At 45.0% G+C, this 19,675-nt stretch overlaps 1 protein-coding gene across 2 annotated transcripts; it reads right to left on the bottom strand.

Annotated features, from left to right (window-relative positions):
• Positions 1–121: 121 nt before the first annotated feature.
• Positions 122–15,242, bottom strand: per1b (period circadian clock 1b). Of its 2 annotated transcripts, XM_061066592.1 has the most exons (20): positions 15,121–15,242; positions 9,027–9,788; positions 8,651–8,868; positions 8,388–8,509; positions 7,980–8,181; positions 7,651–7,830; positions 7,430–7,508; positions 7,210–7,316; positions 6,955–7,108; positions 6,596–6,863; positions 6,362–6,470; positions 5,788–5,947; positions 5,586–5,701; positions 5,083–5,220; positions 4,250–4,627; positions 2,709–3,505; positions 2,435–2,618; positions 2,107–2,320; positions 1,678–1,828; positions 122–1,558 (listed from the first exon to the last, which is right to left on the bottom strand). In XM_061066592.1, exons 2-20 carry the CDS (start codon positions 9,440–9,442, stop codon positions 1,298–1,300), a joined length of 4,254 nt encoding a protein of 1,417 aa, XP_060922575.1. In that variant the 5' UTR covers positions 9,443–9,788; positions 15,121–15,242; the 3' UTR covers positions 122–1,297. The 2 variants fall into 2 exon arrangements, with proteins under 2 accessions (XP_060922575.1, XP_060922576.1); XM_061066593.1 differs by lacking the exon at positions 5,083–5,220.
• Positions 15,243–19,675: the final 4,433 nt, after the last annotated feature.

The following is a 19,675-nucleotide window of genomic DNA, read 5'->3' as shown; positions in this document are numbered from 1 at the left end:
TCAGAATCCACGCCAACTATACTGTGAAACACCAGCCAACTAAAATACACTGCAAAGACATGAAATCAGAAAAAAAAACTGGACACAGTCCTGGAGGAAAAAATAAGGGACAGGCCAAGCCTTAACATTTAGAGACTTTTCAAGTCAATTTTATTGTCTTTTTTTGTTAAAAGAATTTCACAAAAATATTAAACTGTCGCAGACACCACTGACGACAAGCAGGGAATATCACATGACCACAACAGTGCCACAGAGAGGGACAGAGAGAGAGATAGAGAGTAAACACTGTCCAAACTCAGAAGACATTTTAAAGTTAATGTCCACCTCTTCATAATCCACCGCGAGTGAGCGCTGGCGAAACAAAGGTTCTTCCTCCGCTGAAGGCTTCCGCTCCTCTGGGTGCCGGCAGTGTGTGTGTGTGTGTGTGGAAAGACTGTCTGTGATGTTTGTGAGAGAAGTGTTATCTCAGGGAGGCGATTGTCCGTTTCTCAGTTGCGGTGCGGCCGCACAAATGCACATTCTGTTTCCCTGCTGTAGAGAAAGCCCACAGTCCAGGTCGGTGTCCTGTCGATTGCCACACTGCCTCCATGATTAACGTGCGTCACACGAGATTGTAATGTCACAGGGGAAATAAGAAAACTCTTTGAATTTCCTTTCAATTCATATCAGAACAGGAGAGGATACGAGCATCCTCTCCTGAAAGTATAAAAATATACACAATGTTTACAAAATAACCGGCTTCTCACTGTACATTTACTCCATAGGATGAAAGTCAATGCTACTTTAATCAGGGCAAGGTTTTTACATTATAAAAGAATCAGGATTTAAGAGGGAGAGCAGGAAACAACCTTGGAAACATTCTGCAATTCACGTGAGCCCCCCCATGAACTGAACCCCAAAAAGGAAAAATAAAAACATGGAGGAGGACACTGTGGTGAAGCACATCCATCTTTTTACTTAAGTGCTTCGTTTTTCTTTTTGTAACACATTCCCCTCAGTCCTCTGTGAGTATTTTACAAATTAAATAAATACACTTAGAACAACGAGAACAGCCGAGAGAGAGAAGAGAAAAGTCCTGATTCCCTCTCTGATGCTGAGTGTGCACGTTCTGTGTAAGTTCTTCTTCACTCCAACAAGTGACCTATCAAGAGATAAACCTTGATGACCCGGAAGAGGCCGTTTGAACACCTTACATCCTGAGTAATGATGTCCCGGGCATCGCTCCTCGAAGGTGCACATTTCCTGCATTTTAAAGTCTAAACGTCATAATGCCGTTTCTTTATCTTTGGCCACCAACTCAGTGACTCATGGCCGACTCTGCAGCCTGTGAGCTCGCTCTCTGCTCCTCTGCCGTCGTGACATGACTGCCGTTTGGCCTTTTGGTTCCTTTCGTCTCCTCTTCTTTATCCCCAGGGCGAGTCTCGTCCATGGGGGTCTCTGAGAGGTTTTTCTTGCCCTCCTGAGCCTTCTGCTCACTGCACAGCTCCATCTCGTGGATCTCCGAGTCGAACGGTCCGGCCGGAGCCACGGAGGCGGGATCTTTGCAGCCCGTGCAGCCCTAAAAACCAGAGAGGAAGGTTAGTTCTACTCTGTGTTTCATTGGTTAAGTACCTCGGCCAAGGAGGATGTGTTTCTGTCTGCATATATTTGGTTTTGGTTGAACTGCAGGCGACTTACAGAGATGTTGATGGCTCTCGGCAGGCGTCCTGTGCGGATCCAGGGGTGGACCTGGCTCAGCTCCCTCTTCTGCTCCTCTGAGAACCGAGGCTGATGTTTCTGCATGCTCCTCAAGGCCTCGCGGTCCTGTCGCAGCACCGTCTCCATGTCCCTGTTACACAAGTTAGAAAATACATGGTGAATAAAAACAAGTATTGTGTATTTTCAAAGTATTTTAGGCCTTTAATATCAATATATATAGAACAGTGCTTGTTGAGGGGTAATCAGGAGGTAAATATGCTTCTTAAAAAACAAAAAAAATATTTCTAGGAGGATCTGCTCCCATTACAACTGCCAAAGAGGTTATGTTTTCACCCCTGTCTTTGTTTTAAATGGCATTAAAGCAGATGACAGAGTTATGTGCACTGATGAGTGACCTTCTCTTCTTACCTGACTGGCAGCTGATACGTCATCATGACCTTGTCGTCGGTGTTGGCCATCAGGAGCCAGATGGGGTCCTGGAGGACACACTTGATGAACTGCTCCTCGCCTCCATCTCCCCCTGCACAGCTGCTGCCCCCTGCTGGCTGTTTGCGGGAGTGGTCGTTCTCCGATGAGTCGATGCTGCCAAAGTACTTGCTGGTGTGGCTGCCCTGACTACTGCCTGCATAGACGGGGAAATTTAAATGTTGATTATTAACGGTCATTGCCATTCATTTGACAAAACACGTAATAACCTATAAATACAAGATTTATTTTTTTTAATATATCTGCTTACGGTTGCCGCTGGTGCCAGAGGAACTGCATCCATTGGAGCCGGAGCCTGAACCCGAGGACCTGGTTCCCGAGAACCCTGAACCAGAAGCTGAGCCGGTGCCTGAGTGGGAGTCCTCCTGCAGCAGCAGGTCCAGCAGGTCGCTGGACGTGGACATTGCGTCCTGGTTGGACTCATTAGCTTCACCCTGATGAGAGAATAAACAGGTTCATTTCTTTCCATAATCTTCCAAGAAATAAGAAAAGTACAAGTTATCCTGAACATGTGTTGTACTTACATTCTCATTCTCCTTGGAGGAATCATCAGAGCTCCTCTGATTGGCAGAGCTCGGTCCCCCAGCAGCACCGCCCTGCGCAGAGGGCGTGGCTTGCTGTGATGCCGCGGCGGCAGAGGGAACCTCTAACCGGTTGGTTGGCGTCTCCTCCAGCTGCAACAAGTTGAGGGGGGAGGAGCACCGGGACTGGAAGAGGGGGGACTCTGCGCCCTCGTGGTCAGCTGGCATCTGGTTGTAGGACTGTGGCGTGCTGCTACGAGAAGGGACGCAGTTGCCGGGAATGGGCACCGGGCTGGAGATGACTGTGGGGATGATGGCTGGGGCAACGGCTGCGGTGGCACTGGGGTATGTGAAGTTAGGATTGTAGAAGTGTCCCGGGGCGGCACCCGGCTGAGAGATGGGCGCTCCCATCTGGGGGAAAATGTAGTTGGGAAGAACGAGCGCCATCATGGGAGGAACCATCTGGGTCGGGGGGAAGCGTGACGGGACTGGGATGGGTAGTGGCTGAGCGAGCGGTGGGTATACCGGGTATATGGGAAGCATACCAGGAGCGAAAGGGGCGGAGGGAATGCCGGCCTGGGAGCCGACAGAGGGCCAGGAGGAGGTGTTGGTCAGGGGTCCGTGTGGCATGTGGAGGGGCAGGGGGGCGGCACTGGTTCGGGGGTCTAGGCGGCTCCCGTCCATTCCCAGAGGGCTGTGCTGATCCGAGGACTCCTGGTGCTTGAGTCTTTTTGCTCCGCGGCCTCGCCGGTGACCGATGCTGCCCCCTGCAGCCGGGTAGTCACGGGAACAACGCGCTCCTGGAGAAAGAGAAGATTCAAAAAAATAAAGCAAAAGTATTTCCCACTGAACATTTGTTTTGCTTATTTTACAACAATGAATAAATTTGAACTTTGAATCTGATATAGGCAGGGTTCATACACATTTTGACCAATGGATTTCCATGACTTTTCCATGACTTTTCAATAACTTTAAACCAAATTTGCATGACCGAACATTTTGTGAAATCTCGGTGTATATGCGAAAAAGTAACAAAATGTAGTATTCAAACTTACAATGAGAATTCCAAGGCATACAGTATACCTTTAATGACACAAACCCAAGTATGCCTGGTTATATTTTGAGCGTATTTCTTTAAAAGCATATGAATTATTTAAAACTCAGCGTAAATGAACTAGGGATGGGCATTCGATTAAATTGTCTTGATCGATCGTCGGGAGAATTAACGATCGATTTTCGATTAATCATTAATATTTTTATATTAAAATTCACTATTTATAGGCCATATTAATGATCAATTAATCGATCGTCTATGAATTATGCCCATCCCTAAAATGAACGACATGAAAATATGAATATAACAAATTTCCATGACTTTTCCAAAACTTTTGGGAGATTATTTATTTCCATGACTTTTCCAGGCCTGGAAAAACACATTCTAAAATTCCATGACTTTTACAGGTTTTCCATGACCGTACGAACCCTGTATAGGTCTGTTCAAAGTGTGTGTGTGTGTGTGTGTGGTGTCTGCAGTGTGTCCCTACCTCGTGACAGTGGGGTGGCAGCCGGGGTGGGGCACCGCACGGTCGAAGACGCCGTCTGATCGAACACGCGCAGCTTGCTGAGGTCATTGAAGCGGTCAAGGAATATCTGCTCCTCCTGCTGGGTGTGAGCAGAGAGCACCTCCTTCGTCAGGCCTAGCCGACCTCCTCCAACACTGCAGCTTCTCCGGCTGTCCCTCTCTGGCTTAGCAGTTTGTGTGAGAAGGTGCATGGGAGGAGGGGGTGAGGGCAGAAGTGGAGGCGGGGCTGCGGTGGCTGTGCTTGCGGGAAGCATCAGGCCGCCGGTGGGACGTGTCGGCATGTTGAGAGACGGAGCAGGGGCGAGCGTGGGAGTGGTAAGAGCCTCCTCCATGACGATGTCTGTGATAAATAGGAAGCAGCGGACGAAGAGACGTTAGAGGTTCTGTCACTTTTAGAAGAAGGAATGTCAAACTCTTCCTCTTACAACCGGAAAGTTACAGTCAGCAAAAAAAAGCTTCAACACATTGACCTGGTCTGGAATGACCGGCTGCTAAGATATAGACAGTAGCAGATACACTACTGCATTAGTAAAAGGACTCTTGTGTACTTGATTTAAACATTTAACGTGATCCAGCAAAAGTTGAAAGAAAGTGGAAACTGTGCAGTTAATCACAAGATAATTGAAGACAATATGCAAACAGTATCACAGTACTTTACAGCTTAACATTAATGCTTCAAGGAATTGCCTTGAAGCATATTGAAGTCCTTTAAATTCAGTCTGAGACATGCAAAAAGCCTCCATACAAACCCGATGAAAAACAGACTACAGCGAACAGAAGAGTGTTGTTGCCCACCTGACTCGGGGGGCTTCTTGTCTCCCACATGCACGATGGTGCTGCTGAAGCTACACTGGGACGGGACTGAGGCTACACTCTCTGCCCTTTTGGCCATGGTCAGAGGGGGCAGAGGAGGTGGTTCACCTACGAGGTTAACTGAACCACAGACAAGAAATTAGTTAATGTGTTCTGCGCGGACACAGGCACAAGCCTTTTCCTATCGGTGGTTGAGGAAAGTCTGAGCAAGCGTCCGAGTTCCACAGATGGAAATAAAATTAAAAAAAAGATTTGTAGATTTGAAAGCAGAACATTAAACGATCAGCATAGAGCATGAAGAAAGCTTTGTAGAGCAAAAGCAAAATTAAAAAAAGAGGAGCAAATGAAGAGGAGAATCCGGCGGTGAGCACACGTTCAGCATTCTTAGGAGTATTTTCTCCACCAACATGAACTGCATTACTGTGACTTGCCAACAAAACCAGCACAACAACCCACACTGCGTCAGCGTAATTATTAAAAAGCACCTTTGTTGTTGCCGCTGGCTTCCTGCTGCTTGTCCTCGTCAGACGTGGTGGAGGCCGTGCGGGAGGAGCCACACTTCCTCTTCACTGTGGTGGGAATGTTGCAACTGTCCAAATACCTGCACAGAGGCAAACATGTTGTCGGATGAGTAAAGTGACAAACACAGAGACCATGTATGGCATCAGGATTTGCACAAACACACACCTTATGATGCTGTCCAGACAGTTGATCTGCTGGTAGGAGTAGCCGGTGGGCGGATCCTTCTCTGCGATCGGCGCAGGGACTAAAGCTTGGAGAGGTTTTGTCATGTCGGCGATCAAACCTCGGATTGGGTCGCTGTTGATGGCTCTCATCTTTGCTGTAGCTGGATCAAGAACAAATACGAACAGGAAGTGAATACTTGATATATAGTTATATATTTTTACGATTCCTTCCTTGTAGTTTAATTCCCAGTTACAGGCAGGTTTTGCATGTTCTCTCAGTTTGTGTATCCTCCATTGGTCACCACAACAATTCTAAAACCAGAAACGTAGGCACCAGACGAGAAACGCGAGGAGAGAGTCATACCTCCGCTAAGGCTAACGCCCTATCTCTCCGCGTTGAAGAAAGTGAAAAAAAGGAATCCTGGATCCACCTGTTTTAAATTGTCATGGAAATTGTTTCCGTAGTTTTTAAGTAATCCTGCTGACAGACAGACAAACGGCAGTGAAAACAACCTTAGCAGAGGAAGTAAATCATTCAGTATGATAGACATCAGTTATATGTCCTTTTACTTTACCTGCGTTAAGGGTTTTTCTGGGCATCGGACGATTACGGGACTCGATGAAAACCTGCTGTCCGCTCGTCTTGACCATGTGGACGTCTTTGCAGATCTGCTGGAACGTCATCTGGAGAAAATCATATAAGAGACGGTTAACTAGACGTTCAGCTTATTTGATATGTCTTGTAGAGCATCATTGTTGTATGAGCTCTATCCCCTGACCCCTTTGCCTGTGTTGTCGCTTAAACTCACAGGCTTGTGTAAAGCAACAGGAACAACGGCCTTGTCCATGGCCGGGCCGTTGCCGTCGCTGGACGAGGCACTGTGGTGCTGATGGTGTGACCGGTGGGAGCCCCGGGATCCACTGGACCCGAGCGAGCTGTAGCCCTGGGAGCCGCCGCCCTGCACCGGCTGCCCCAGGAGCCGCTGGATCTGCTCACTCAGCTGCACGATGACGGGCGTGGTGGTCTGGCTCTCGCAGCCCTGAGGCGTGGTGAACACGTCTTCATTCAGAGGGCTCCTGGAGACGGGAAGAACATACATGATCCTCTATTCATATTAATTCAAAACAATTCATTTTTAAACGTTTTTAAACGTCAAGTCTAACTTACGTTCTGACTTTGTGGCGCCCTACGACGAATGCCACCTTGCGGCTCCAGGGGTTGACGAAGGAAGACCAGCTGGTGTCGATGGTCACGTACTCCCCGCTGCGGGCGCACATCCTCAGGGGCGAATGGTTGAACGGCTGCCCAGCGAACTGAAAGACTGAAGAGAGACAACAAAGCAGATAATCGATGAGAAAACTGCTCATTTTCCAGGACATGATGTGTGCGAATGATTCAGATTTCTGTACTAATGAGACTCACTCTTCTCGTGTATGGCCAGCATTAGTGGCCGATCCTCTGGGTGGATGTAAAGCAGGATGGGGGTTCCCACCAAGTCCTGAGGAAGGTAACCCAACAGCGGCACGGCCCTGCAAACGTAAGATATTGACACAGCATTACATAATGATAACACATCTGTTACTGCTCTCTTCTTCGTGCAAGTAATCATTTCTTAATCTTGACATGCAATAGAAGAACTGACCTCTCGTCAACCTCCTGGAAGAGGCAGCTGGGAGTGTGACTGGTTGTGAAGATCCTCTTGTCTGCTGGGATACGAGGAGCTGGACGGCACAGAGGACACAGATACAACAGATCAGAAGCATGTATTAAGTGCCTCAAGCAGAGGTGAACATAGGTGATAGCTGGGAAATTCCAAAGGGTCTCTTTCTGCTTCACAAAACTATACGGTAAAGTGTTAAATACCTTCATATCCAGAGTGGACCCTCTCTGCAATAAGCAGGCAGCAGGGCTGCGGCTCAGCAGTGTCAGATTCTTGAAGAGTGAGCTGGTACGGCGTGAGGCGGAATGGGTAGTAGCGCATCTCGCCGCCCTGCACCCGGTTAGCACTGATCCGGCAGAACATGGACTTCTCCTGAGGAGATACTGGAAGGAAAGAGGGTGTGAAAGTCAGTACAGGAAAAGGTTCCACGAAATTCAGTAAAGCAGCAAATCATCCTGGATATATCGTTCCAACACCAAAGCTTCTCATTTATTATATATATCATTCCCAATTTCCCCTTGTCTCAGCTCACCGGAGCCGATGCAGGAGGCCCAGGAAGGAAGGCGGCAGGGTGCTGTGCCGCTGTAGAAGGTGCTGACATCCTGAGGGGCCAACAGCTCAGAGAACATAGTCCCCTGGAGACAGTCGGACTTGCAGCGCAGCAGGGACGAGCCCTGGGGGGACACGTACACTACCTTCCCCGACAAGAAGGACACGGCCATCGAGAACGTGTCCTGGAAAAAACAGAGAAGGATAAAGGAGTTTAGAAAGAGGTACTTTCACCAACAATCGATTCAATCTTTTTCTGGGCACAGTGGGTATTTGGCAGCTTCAGTGCTTCTGAACATGAGCCGAGTTCAACTGAGAAAATAAGGTTTTCAAAAGCTGTTAACTGAGAAAAATGTCCGTAGCTCATAGAGGATATTCAGAAAAAACTTACGGTGTTTTTGAGGGTGTATTCTGAGGTGATGTTATCAAGCTCCTCGATTGTGAAGGTAGACAAGTCCAGACTGCAGCCTTCACACTCCTCCACACTCCACTGGTGGTAGTACTCCCGGTTTGCTGCAAAAAGTGAACACAAGTTAAAGTGAGATTTGAATATAACAAAAAGCTAAAATACACAAAAAACGTCACTTCACAGAAACACTCGCACTGCCTCTTTCTATGGCCGAGAAGAGGAAACCTACAGTAACAGATGCTCACCTCTGACTTGCCGGACACACTGGAGTGCGTATTTCAGTGCGTTCAGAGTGCTGGAGTGACCCTTTGACTTTCGCTCAGATGGCAGACGGAGCTTCAGCTCCTTGATGGCCTTCATCAGCTCTTTCTGGGTCTGGGCCCTCGCTGATTGGTCGCTGCTGCAGCCGGAGGTGCTGTAGGCCACGGAGCAACTGGGAGGTGACAGGCTCTGGGAGTTGGAGCTGGAGAAAGAGAGGAATGAACATTATAATTAGACATAAAAAAGGAGCTGGGTATGTCTATGTTGCTGCTGCATTGACTGATCACCGCAGTGGAATTATTACACGTTACACCTCTCGCATGAATAATTCATAAACTGCTAATTTCTGTCTCCTCTCACCTCTTGTTGCTCTCTGTGGTCTCCAGCATTATGCCTGAGTCTTTGCCATTCGACGAGCTGTGGGAGCTGCGTGTGGACTGGCGCCCACGTGAGCCGCCTCCCCTCTCCATCCCGCCTTCGCTTTCCCGCTCGCCAGAGTCGTTACCGCTGGAGAGGCCGTCCATATCGTCCGAGTTGGGACCCCTCTGGTCTCTGGATGAACCTCCGGATCCGGACCCTGCACTGGGAGACGATCCTCCACGGGCTCCGCTCCCTTGAACTGGGATGTTGACGTTGGCACTGGTCTGACCGCCGATGCTTTTCAGAGAGGTAAACCTTTCTGACTCGGCCTCCTGGTCATTGTCTTTTCCGTTGGTCCTTGCCACCCTCCCCCGAGTGCTGCCGCTGGCCATTAATATAGAGTTGTCATAACTCATACTAGAGTAGGATGAGGCTGGTGCAGCTTGAGGAGTAAAGCAGGAACGACTTAAATCTAAATTTAAGTGGGACTGTGTATCCACAGGTAGATCATAGTGGAAGGATGTTAATTGTAAGAACTATGGAGAGAAATTCATGTCTTGGGGTCACTCAACGTAGAGAGGACAACAGATGAATTTCTTGTTACGAAAACAGCCTTGGCACAAGTGCTCCGACAGATGGGACGAGAGATTGTGAAGGAGAGTGAGAAAAACAGCTCTGGGTGAGAGCAAAAAAATTATCCTCGCTCTGTATCTTGTCTTCTCGCCTATTCGGAGATGTGTTGCTCTTGGTGCTGAAGACCACCTGAGATGACAGGAAAATGGAGAAGCAAAGAGAGAGAGAGGGAGAGAAAAATAGAGATATATTAGCTGCAAGATTACAAAATGCTTGCTATGGCCTTGTCGGTACAGCTCAAGGACTTTGAAAAGAGAAAAATAAATGCTTATCATCAGTTTATCGTGTTGGCCTCCAAGTAAGATTCAAATATGGCCATGAGATACTTTTCCCGGCCTCGTGGTGCAGGCTCTATGTTTGTATGTGTGGTTGTTAACCTTATACCTGGAAAATCACTTTGAGTAGCTAATGCAATCTCCTCCTATGTGCATGCAGCAAGTGCATACGCGTGCATCTGAATATAGAAGCACAGGACGTGTCCTAATGCCTCAATTACAAGTGACATTTGTCGTCATAGCTTAGTCGCCCTTTACCAGGACGACAGGCAAATCAAACGCAAGTAAACGTCTAGTGCTATTTATTTCTTGGTTAAGAAAAACACCCAATAATCCTTTAAGCCCTGCAAACGCAACTACAAGACAACACAGGATGGTCCTTAGTCGCCAAACCTTTACATTTTTATACACAACCTGTCTCACAAACCCATATTACCTTCCCCTTCCCCCCCGCCCACGCCAGGTGGGCTGTGATGCTTTTGATGCTGAACTTGCCCAGGTCAGGTTTAAGTATCGCAGCTTCCTGTGCTGACGCAATTACCCGATAACGGCTTAGTGGACAGGTCCAGAGCAGCCGTCACCAGCTGGATATGGCTTATTATTCCTGACAGGTGGATAACAGGTATGGACGGCTAATGACGATTGCTACTCATGACACAGTGATTAAAACAAACGTAGTAATTCTTGGGAGTGGAAACCGGTGGATCAACTGACGGGATTTGAACTGGGACAAATGCACGTGATGCTGTATCAATGTGACCGGGGTGCCTCCTCTCCGGGCACGACAATGCTAATGAGCATTATGTTTTGTGACATGGATTATTATCAATTGCACGTGGCAAAACGTGTGCGCTCTGCAGCCGAACTGGGCGGGGGAAGGAACATAATGTGCAAGCAGGGTGTGAGTGGGTGTCGTGTCAGGCTGACAGCCATGCATACTTCTATGTGTGATGGCAGGGGCATATGGTGGTTGGTGTAGGAGGTGGTAGTGGTGAACTGGCCCAACCACCCACCTGCTAAGCCAATTGTGGTGGGCCATTTTCTTGTAATGGGGGGCGGGGGGGGGGAGTGACCCCTTTTCCTTAAATTCAATCCATGTGCTGTTACACTGCTTCAGCAAATCGGTGTGTACAGACACAACAGTCGTACACACCTTCACCCAATTTTAAAGTTTCCACTTCACCAAGGGTGTTTTTTTCTGATAAATGTGGTTTAAATTAGTTATTTGATGCAACTGAAATGGGCTGAAACATTCATTTTTGATTTAACTAATGTTTAAAATCAACAAAAAGCATCTCTGTTGTTATGAACGAGATGCAGGAGACAAGATTCCGGTGAAGTCATAGTTGTTGTTCTCTGGGCTCTGCTCCAACAGTTGGCCACAAATTTGTAAACTATGATCAGTGATGAAAATCAAGTGTTCATCTGATAGAATTACAGTAAACAGGCAGGGCATTGACGTACTATGTTCAATCACTGTAATGACATTCTACTAGTCAATTAATATAATTACTGACAGAGGTGTGGTCAAGTAAGATCTCAAGTGTGTGATTACATAACACACAATCACTTTTCAAACAGAAACTGCAAAAAAGTTGATTCCTGCCTTTATAAAATATAACAACATTTAATAAACCTCATCTACTGAGTGTGGCTGGTGCACTAAGAGGCCTAATGGGTCGGTTAATTGATTAGCTGATCAACAGATACAAAAAAATGTTAAGGACCTCAGGCTTGGAAAGAGTTGTGCTGCTTAAAATCAACAAATGTTGTGTTGCTTTGAGACTGAATGAAAAACAGATTTAACCAGAAAGCAGTCAGCAGGTTTTAACAGTACGGGAAATCCACAGTATTTGCAGCCCTAGTTCCAGTCCGCATGAACTCGAAAACAACAGAGCAGCTCTAACTTCCGTGTGAGTCAACACAATTTCCCAGAAAGAGCACGAGCTGCTGCATGAAGAACAAAGTGCTGCACAGGCACAGAGCCACAGTCACCTGGAGGGAACACGAGGAAACACGAGACTCGTCCCTGCTGCAGGAAGCTGTTCTGCCACATCCACGACTCTACAAATCATCCAGTGCACGATGCATAAATGAAAACAAATTGAATCTAACAGTGCTGTGATTCTCTGCAGCGTGCACGCGCCCTGCTCTGTGCACTCCCTGGCAGGCGCGTGCACACAGAGACACGCCCCCGCTCAGCTTCTGCTGTGTACATGCTGCACGTGTACGGAGCGGTGTTTCCCGCACGCCTGGCCGGCCGCTGATTGGTCGCCGGGCTGGACCAATGAGAGCGCTCAAGCATGCAGTGTGGGAGACGGCTCTCAGACACTGGTCCCAGCTCTGCCTCGAGCTGTGACTGGTTTGACATGTGGGTGGAGCAGCTGATTCAGGATCTGCTGCACCCAGCGCTGAACATTTTGTACATTTGTGAGACACACGATGTAAAGATTGTGCGGTGAAAACAAAACACAACACGACATGGCCACACGACTTCTTAAAGCAACATTACCACATACTACACTGTTATTACTCACACGTCTGTCCACATTACAAATACATTTAAGGTGGATCTTCTTCACTTTGGCTGTAGTTGGCTCTGATCATATATAAACACTGAAATGCAGCTGAAATCTGAGGTTTTCGGATGTAATTACTGTAAAAAAGAATGTTTATAACTTCTCTTAATCGCTTCTTTCTTCAATTAATGCTTACATTTTAACATATTAAACATAGATGTTTCTCATAAATATTTGTTATTTTGTTGATGTTTTCTGTCCGGGCTGGGAGGGGCCTCTCTCACTTGAAACTCTCCCTGGGCTTTTGGATTTTCCCCTCACTGTTTAAAGGGGATTTTTGGTAGTTTTTTATAGATTGTTTTGCCCCATAAGGTGAATTGTGATGTGTGTACATGGACTATACAAATAATGTCTGAATGATTGCGTTATACCTCTTTTACACCAAAGTTAGCAGGTATACGTGGCTTTTAAGTGACTCCTTTCCAATTGCAAGTGGAAATAGGCCATATGAAGATTAGCTCCCTGGTGGCGATCTGCTTCGTGACCCAACCTTCCTGCATGGCACAAAATCTTAAACCCCATCCTCAGAATGTAAATCCTCCACATGACAACCCAGCACCCCTAAATGGCTGGGGAAAGTTTCAGATCCTTTCCCTTCCTTTTAGGAACGATTAGAAAAACACAAAAGCTGAAGCTAAAACACAAAGAACAACCACACAGCCTCGGCCATGGTTGAAAGTTCAATTCCCATTGACGTCATTCAGACATGGGGCCGCTGATCCATTCTTCCACCTGCCAAATGGGCTGATTGAAAGCCCAACAGATTAATAAACCAGGTAAGTTAAAAAGGAAGTGAAGTCTGGACTGGTTGTGGCACATGAAACATCATCCAAGTTGTAGAAACCAACGTGCCAGAAAATGTCAAAACATTTTAATGAGGTAACATTAAAATGCGGTTTAAGCTGAGTCCTGTCCAATTATTTCTACCACCTGGATTTATGTTTACAGCAGATACTAAGCAGACATCTCAAACTTATATTCATGTTGGCATTCTTCCACAACATCTACCAGCAGTCTCTATGTCACTGGACCACACATTTTGATAACTGGGTAAGTAGTATAATCCACCTGTAACCACTTGTCCTAAGCTTTTTGTTTTTGAGAACCGTGCCATGATCTGTGACAACACATGTGGACCTCATGGACCTCTAGAGCGCTGTTCCTCTCAGCCGGAAGTTTACTTTAGAATTCTGCAACTTTTAAAAGGCCAGTAAAGGTACAAACATTTCTCTTGTATCCAAAACAGGAGGAACACTTTGTTGCGATCACTAAAAATATGGAGTGCACTGTCGCTGCCTGACTTTCGCCATCCTGAGAGTTTCTCCTTTCTGTTTACAACTTGGTCAACATTTGCCTGTGTAAACCTTGGGAATATTTATGTACAGCTGTTTTGCGCACACGCCAGTGTGAAATACTTGCAAAGACCTGCAGGGCTACATCAGTGCAGATTGAGCTCCTGTGGTCTCTGTGAGCCCCCCCCATGCTGTGTGGGTGTATCAACAGCATAAAACAAGCTGTAATGATGCCTGCTCGTGTTTTCACACATCAGGAACACAGCAGCCTCTAGTGAAATTATATTTATATATTTTTAAAATTATATTATCGATTTTGTGAGTAATAAAATAATCACTAAATACAAAATATTTCAAAATAAAAGCTGAATACTTAAACAAGAAGAAAACGTTAAAAATGAATAAATGAGAAAGAAAATATTTATCTATATAATCGTTGTTTCAAAAACATAATGCCTGTTTGCATTTTACAGACACTAACAAGCCCATGCATCCATCCTGCATGTGTGTGATGGAGGAGCAGCTACTTTCAATGTCCAGTATGATTATTGTAATGAAGAAACTATAACAAATATACACATTTCAGTAATTCCAATCAATGACACAGCAAATGTAAGGAACAGGATCAAGAAATTAAAAAAAGCCTCTAAAGAAGTTAAGTGTTGTTAAAATAATATTAAAATACCTGCTGTTGCTTCAGTGGCAGCAGTCAAAGGTGTGAGGATCCACCCAGTAATAAATCTCATATAAATCAAAAAAATAAAGGCTGAACATTAAAGATGGGATGGCCATGAATCTGAAGGGGCGGGCCCTCATGTGTATTTGGGGTTGAGGGAACAGGCGGAGTCACGTTGGCACTGATAACAAACCGATCACGACTTGATACAGATTCGGGTAAACGCTCCACTTAATATTAGTCAAAACAATCAAGCTGCGTACAAATACCGAACATTGTGTACCTTTCCCCGGGGAACAGGCGTGTCACTACATTATACTACCCAATCTGACAGGCTCACGTCGATTTTAGTCAAATGTTAAAAAAACCAAAACGTACATAAACGCCACACGTACATTTTCAGATGTTGTTAGCTAGCAACTGTTTACTTTTTTTTTTACTTAAAAGAAAAAGCGTAATAAACGTGTTGTTATCAGCAAAGGGTTAAAACACATCTACACATTTCACGTGTTACACTGTTAGCATCGCTGGATGTTTGCATAGGCGAGTATACATTTTAAGTTGTTTACTATGTAAAACGAGTTTAAATAAAAGAGTGACAGCTACATACACAAAGATGCATAAAGTGAAGACGCTTACCTGCAGCGCAGCAAGTGACTGAGCAGCGCAGAGTAAAATCCTGACTCGTTGTTTTTGCGCTGCGCTCTTCTTGCTGTTCCTTCTTCTGTTCGTCCGCCCTCCCAAACACCGAGCTACACGCAGGGACACACGTGCTGGTGCAGGGACTGGCAAGTGAGGCACGATGCGCCGCCGTGATTGGACAAGGGGCGGTCGTGACCCCGCCCCCGGTTGGCTCTGATTGGCTTGCGAGGGCGGGGCCGGCCGCACGGGGCCCGGCGCTCACGTTGTGGAGAGTATGGTCCCGACTTCACACCAAACACAGGGACATGAGGAGGCGGGGCCAGCACACGCTGCTGTGGGGCCAGCGGGGCTGACCGTAAGAGACGGTGCAGCTGCGCACCTGGATTTGAGTGTGAGGAGGAGAAAGCTCGTGTTGTCGTACTGAAGGTACGGTGGAGAGGCCGTGCTTCGTCTGGTTAGAATACTGTTTTAATAACAGTGATACATCTATAGCTGGTTATGACTGCATAAATAACAGTGATGCACCTATAGCTTGTTATAACTGCATAAATAACAGTGATACACCTATAGCTGGTTATAACTGTGATACAGCTATAGCTGGTTATAACTGTAACAGTGATTCACCTATAGCTGGTTATAACTGCATTCATAACAGTGATACACCTATAGCTAGTTATAACTGCATAAATAACAGTGATACACCTATAGCTGGTTCAACTGCATAAATAACAGTGATGCTCCTATAGATGGTTATAACTGTAACAGTGATGCACCTATAGCTGGTTATAACTGTAACAGTGATGCACCTATAGCTGGTTATAACTGTAACAGTGATGCACCTATAGCTGGTTATAACTGCATAAATAACAGTGATTCATCTATAGCTGGTTATAACTGTAACAGTGATGCACCTATAGCTGGTTATAACTGCATAAATAACAGTGATACACCTATAGCTGGTTATAACTGCACAAATAACAGTGATACATCTATAGGTGGTTATAACTGCATAAATAACAGTGATACACCTATAGCTGGTTATAACTGCATAAATAACAGTGATACATCTATAGCTGGTTATAACTGTAACAGTGATGCACCTATAGCTGGTTATAACTGCATAAATAACAGTGATACACCTATAGGTGGTTATAACTGCATAAATAACAGTGATACACCTATAGATGGTTATAAGTGCATAAATAACAGTGATACATCTATAGCTGGTTATAACTGCATAAATAACAGTGATGCACCTGTAGCTGGTTATAACTGTAACAGTGATGCACCAATAGCTGGTTATAACTGCATAAATAACAGTGATGCACGTATAGTTGGTTATAACTGCGTAAATAACAGTGATGCACCTGTATCGGGTTATAACTGTAACAGTGATGCACCTGTTGCTGTTTAAAAATGGTAAAAATAAGCGGTTATATTGCTTTTGTTTTAAAATTTTGATCCAGTTATACACGGATGAAGATACCGCTGAAAGCTCTAGTTAAAATTATTATGTGGATCATACATTTTTTTCTTATGTTTTTTTATTTATATTATAAACAAATGTTTGACCACCTCCTCATATTACCCCTGAAAGTTAAGTGAAAAGCTGTTTGAATCTCTTTTTTTTATTATTATTTTCAAATGACAGGTGAATTCATTTGTGACACCGAATCAATGTTGACACTCTCCTGCCTCGACTCGACCTCCTTTTCGCCTCAGCACAGAACAACGATTGGTGTATTGCCCTGCGCCTTTATTTGGTACTTACGGCAGCAGCGAGGCCATGCATGCACTTTTCAACGTGCTCCGAGCCCTGGTGACGTCGATTGTACTCCTTTCCCTCTCTGAAGGCACGCGGACGGAGGGGTGGTTGCTGGCTGGCTGTAAACAGAGCAGATGTAGGGCACATGCCAGAGGCTGCTGGTACATTTTCTCTTCAGGGCGGGAGGAGGAGTGCCAAATACAGAAAGGACTCAAATCTTAACGGAGCAAACATCTAATAATGTTTGTTGCAATAGTGCATTGAAATAACAACAAAAAAAGGCCTCTATTTTGTACCTGCGACACTGAATCTACCTTTTGTATTTGTGTGTGTGGTGAATCATCAGTGTTAAGTCTCAGCAAAGATGGCCATGTTCTGCATCTGCATGGGATCCAAGCTTCTCCTCTCTCAACGTTATCTTTCAATTTGTGAAATAACTCCCCAGGGACTCCACATGCAGTCCAACCCAATCTTACAATGGTATATACAGTGTATACACATGTATAACTAAAACATAGTATAGTAAAACTCTCTAGATTTAAACAGGAGCAGATGTATTTGCAGAATTGTGTTTGAACAAGAAAATGCGTCAAATCTAATACAAAACCATCCCTATAGAATGATAATGTATATAAATGTCCATAATTCACCGTTATTTATGCAGTTTTAACCAGCTATATGTGCATCACTTATACAATTAGCTGTTCCTCTAATATAAGTTAGTATTAATATTTTTATTACAAGTGGTTGACAGTAAAAAAATAAACACAAATCACAACACTTGGTTTTATGTGTCTGTAAATTGAACACAGGTTCAGAATATTAAGTTTAATGGAAGTTGAGTTTAATAAGTGTGTCACAAATCCCAGTGCAAGTGAGTGACTGTATAATTGCAGCTTTGTCTATGCAAAAATAACCCGGTCAATATGTGGTCTGTACCATCTGACATCACAATTCTAAAATACTAGAAAGACGCGCCCCTGTCTGAATGTTCCACTTTGTTCAGCTGTCAGCAGTTTACTCGGCTTCTCAGCCTGTGGTGCTTAGTCGGTCGCACTTGGCTGGGCTGAGCCTGTTTGCTGAAGAAGGAGAAATCCAAGAGTACTGACCTAAAAGCTGCCTCTCAACACTATGACTGGCACAAATTCAGTGTTGATCTACTGAAAGATAAATGGTAAGATAGAGATGGTGTGTTGAGTGGGATTCATAGTCTTAGGGTGTGTGAAGGACAAACTGTTTATTTGCAACTATGCACAGACTAAAATTAGCACAGCAATAGTCCCATTGTAGTAGAAATGTAAATCTGCCACGATAAGAAATGGACATTCAAAGATCAGCATTGAAAATGTCCACTAGAGGGAAGCATTGCGTTAACTTGGCTCCTAGGAGAAACACTGATATACAGGACTGACCCAAAAAGAATCGAACAAATACATTTATTAGAATTAAACAGCAATTTATATAATTAATCTGCAGAAAAAAATGAATGGAAATCAGGAAATCAAATACAGTAGTGGATGTACTTTGTTTCTTTCCACCACTGAGTTCAAGCTTAGTCAGAGATGTGTGAAGAATAAGGGCTTTTGTGTTTGTCTGTAATGTTTGTGCAGATCAGCGTCAACTCAAATTATTTAACTCAAAATACAGTTGCAAAACTTGAGATTTGCTTGGCTAAGATAGTTCCAGGTGGTTCTTCTTTTATTTTGTATCTGGCCTGTAGCTTTTTTTCAAATGAAGCTACACACTGAAAATGTCAGGTTTTGCTAAAGATGTGAATCATGCACTGCATACACACTTGACATACACTATTTACTTATGTGGTATTTTCTTTACAGGAAATGTTCTATTAAATAACCGTGAGCATATCCTCACAAGCAAATAAATCAATCAATCAATCAATCAAATTTTATTTGTATAGCTCATATTCACAAATCACAATTCGTCTCATAGGGCTTTAACATGGTGTGACATCCTCTGTCCTTAACCCTCAGCAAGAGTAAGGAAAAACTACTGACAGACAGAAGTGCAATAGATGTCAAGTGTATAAACATCATCAGGATCAAAGTTTTTAGCAGCATCGATGAGGGTAAACATTTTTCAATACTATATGTCAAGTAGTCCTGCTGCAATCATAGTCTCTGGTCAGCAGCCAGCAAGATCACGATCCAGCATCAAGATGGGATCCACTATAGTCCACAGTCATTGTCCACTGGCACCAGTTAGGATCCATCATCAGCCGGCACCTCGGCCGTGGTCCACCACCATCCGATGCCAACGCGACAAAGGATCCTCCATTATTACTGCGATCAGCTGGCACGATACAGAATCCACCAAACTGGATCCACCAATGCGACCTCTGATGCGCGATCCACAAACATAATCCATGGTGCGGCCACAGCTGTGGCCCTGCATCTGCGGGCGCTAAGGCACAGAAACTCCGGGAAAGGGGTCAAGTTAGTAACATGTACTGATCAGATAAGAATTACTTTGATGTGATAGGGATGGAGAAAAGGAAGGAGAAGCTGGAAAGAGAAGCTCCGTGTGTCATTTGTCATAAATTCCCTTTGTGTCTTAGCGTCATCAGGGGTTTTTGCCTTGTAATCATACAATGATACAGGCCGAACTTGAGGGTACACTGAGGCTCAAGGTAAATCTGACTGGCTACTGGTTTGTATGGTAGCAAGATGAAAACCATGTGGCCCACTCAGTAGATCAGACATCAATACCTCTATGCCTTTTTTCAAACTAAACGCTTCCTATTTTGGAACATAGGACGAGTTATTTTCT

Source organism: Limanda limanda, chromosome 22 (assembly GCF_963576545.1).
Source record: "Limanda limanda chromosome 22, fLimLim1.1, whole genome shotgun sequence".
Lineage (NCBI taxonomy): Eukaryota > Metazoa > Chordata > Actinopteri > Pleuronectiformes > Pleuronectidae > Limanda > Limanda limanda.
Note: the sequence above shows the minus strand (reverse complement) of the source record. Positions and strands in the feature narration are given on the sequence as shown.

Bases quoted from the DNA above. Each gene is read 5' to 3' on its own strand.
- per1b (XM_061066592.1), bottom strand. From the start codon at position 9,442: ATGAGTTATGACAACTCTATATTAATGGCCAGCGGCAGCACTCGGGGG. The intron at 2,619-2,708 runs GTAAGTACAACA...TTCTCTCATCAG, and splicing joins CCTCCAAGGAGAATGAGAAT to GGTGAAGCTAATGAGTCCAA. The intron at 1,829-2,106 runs GTAAGAAGAGAA...CTTGTGTAACAG, and splicing joins ACGTATCAGCTGCCAGTCAG to GGACATGGAGACGGTGCTGC.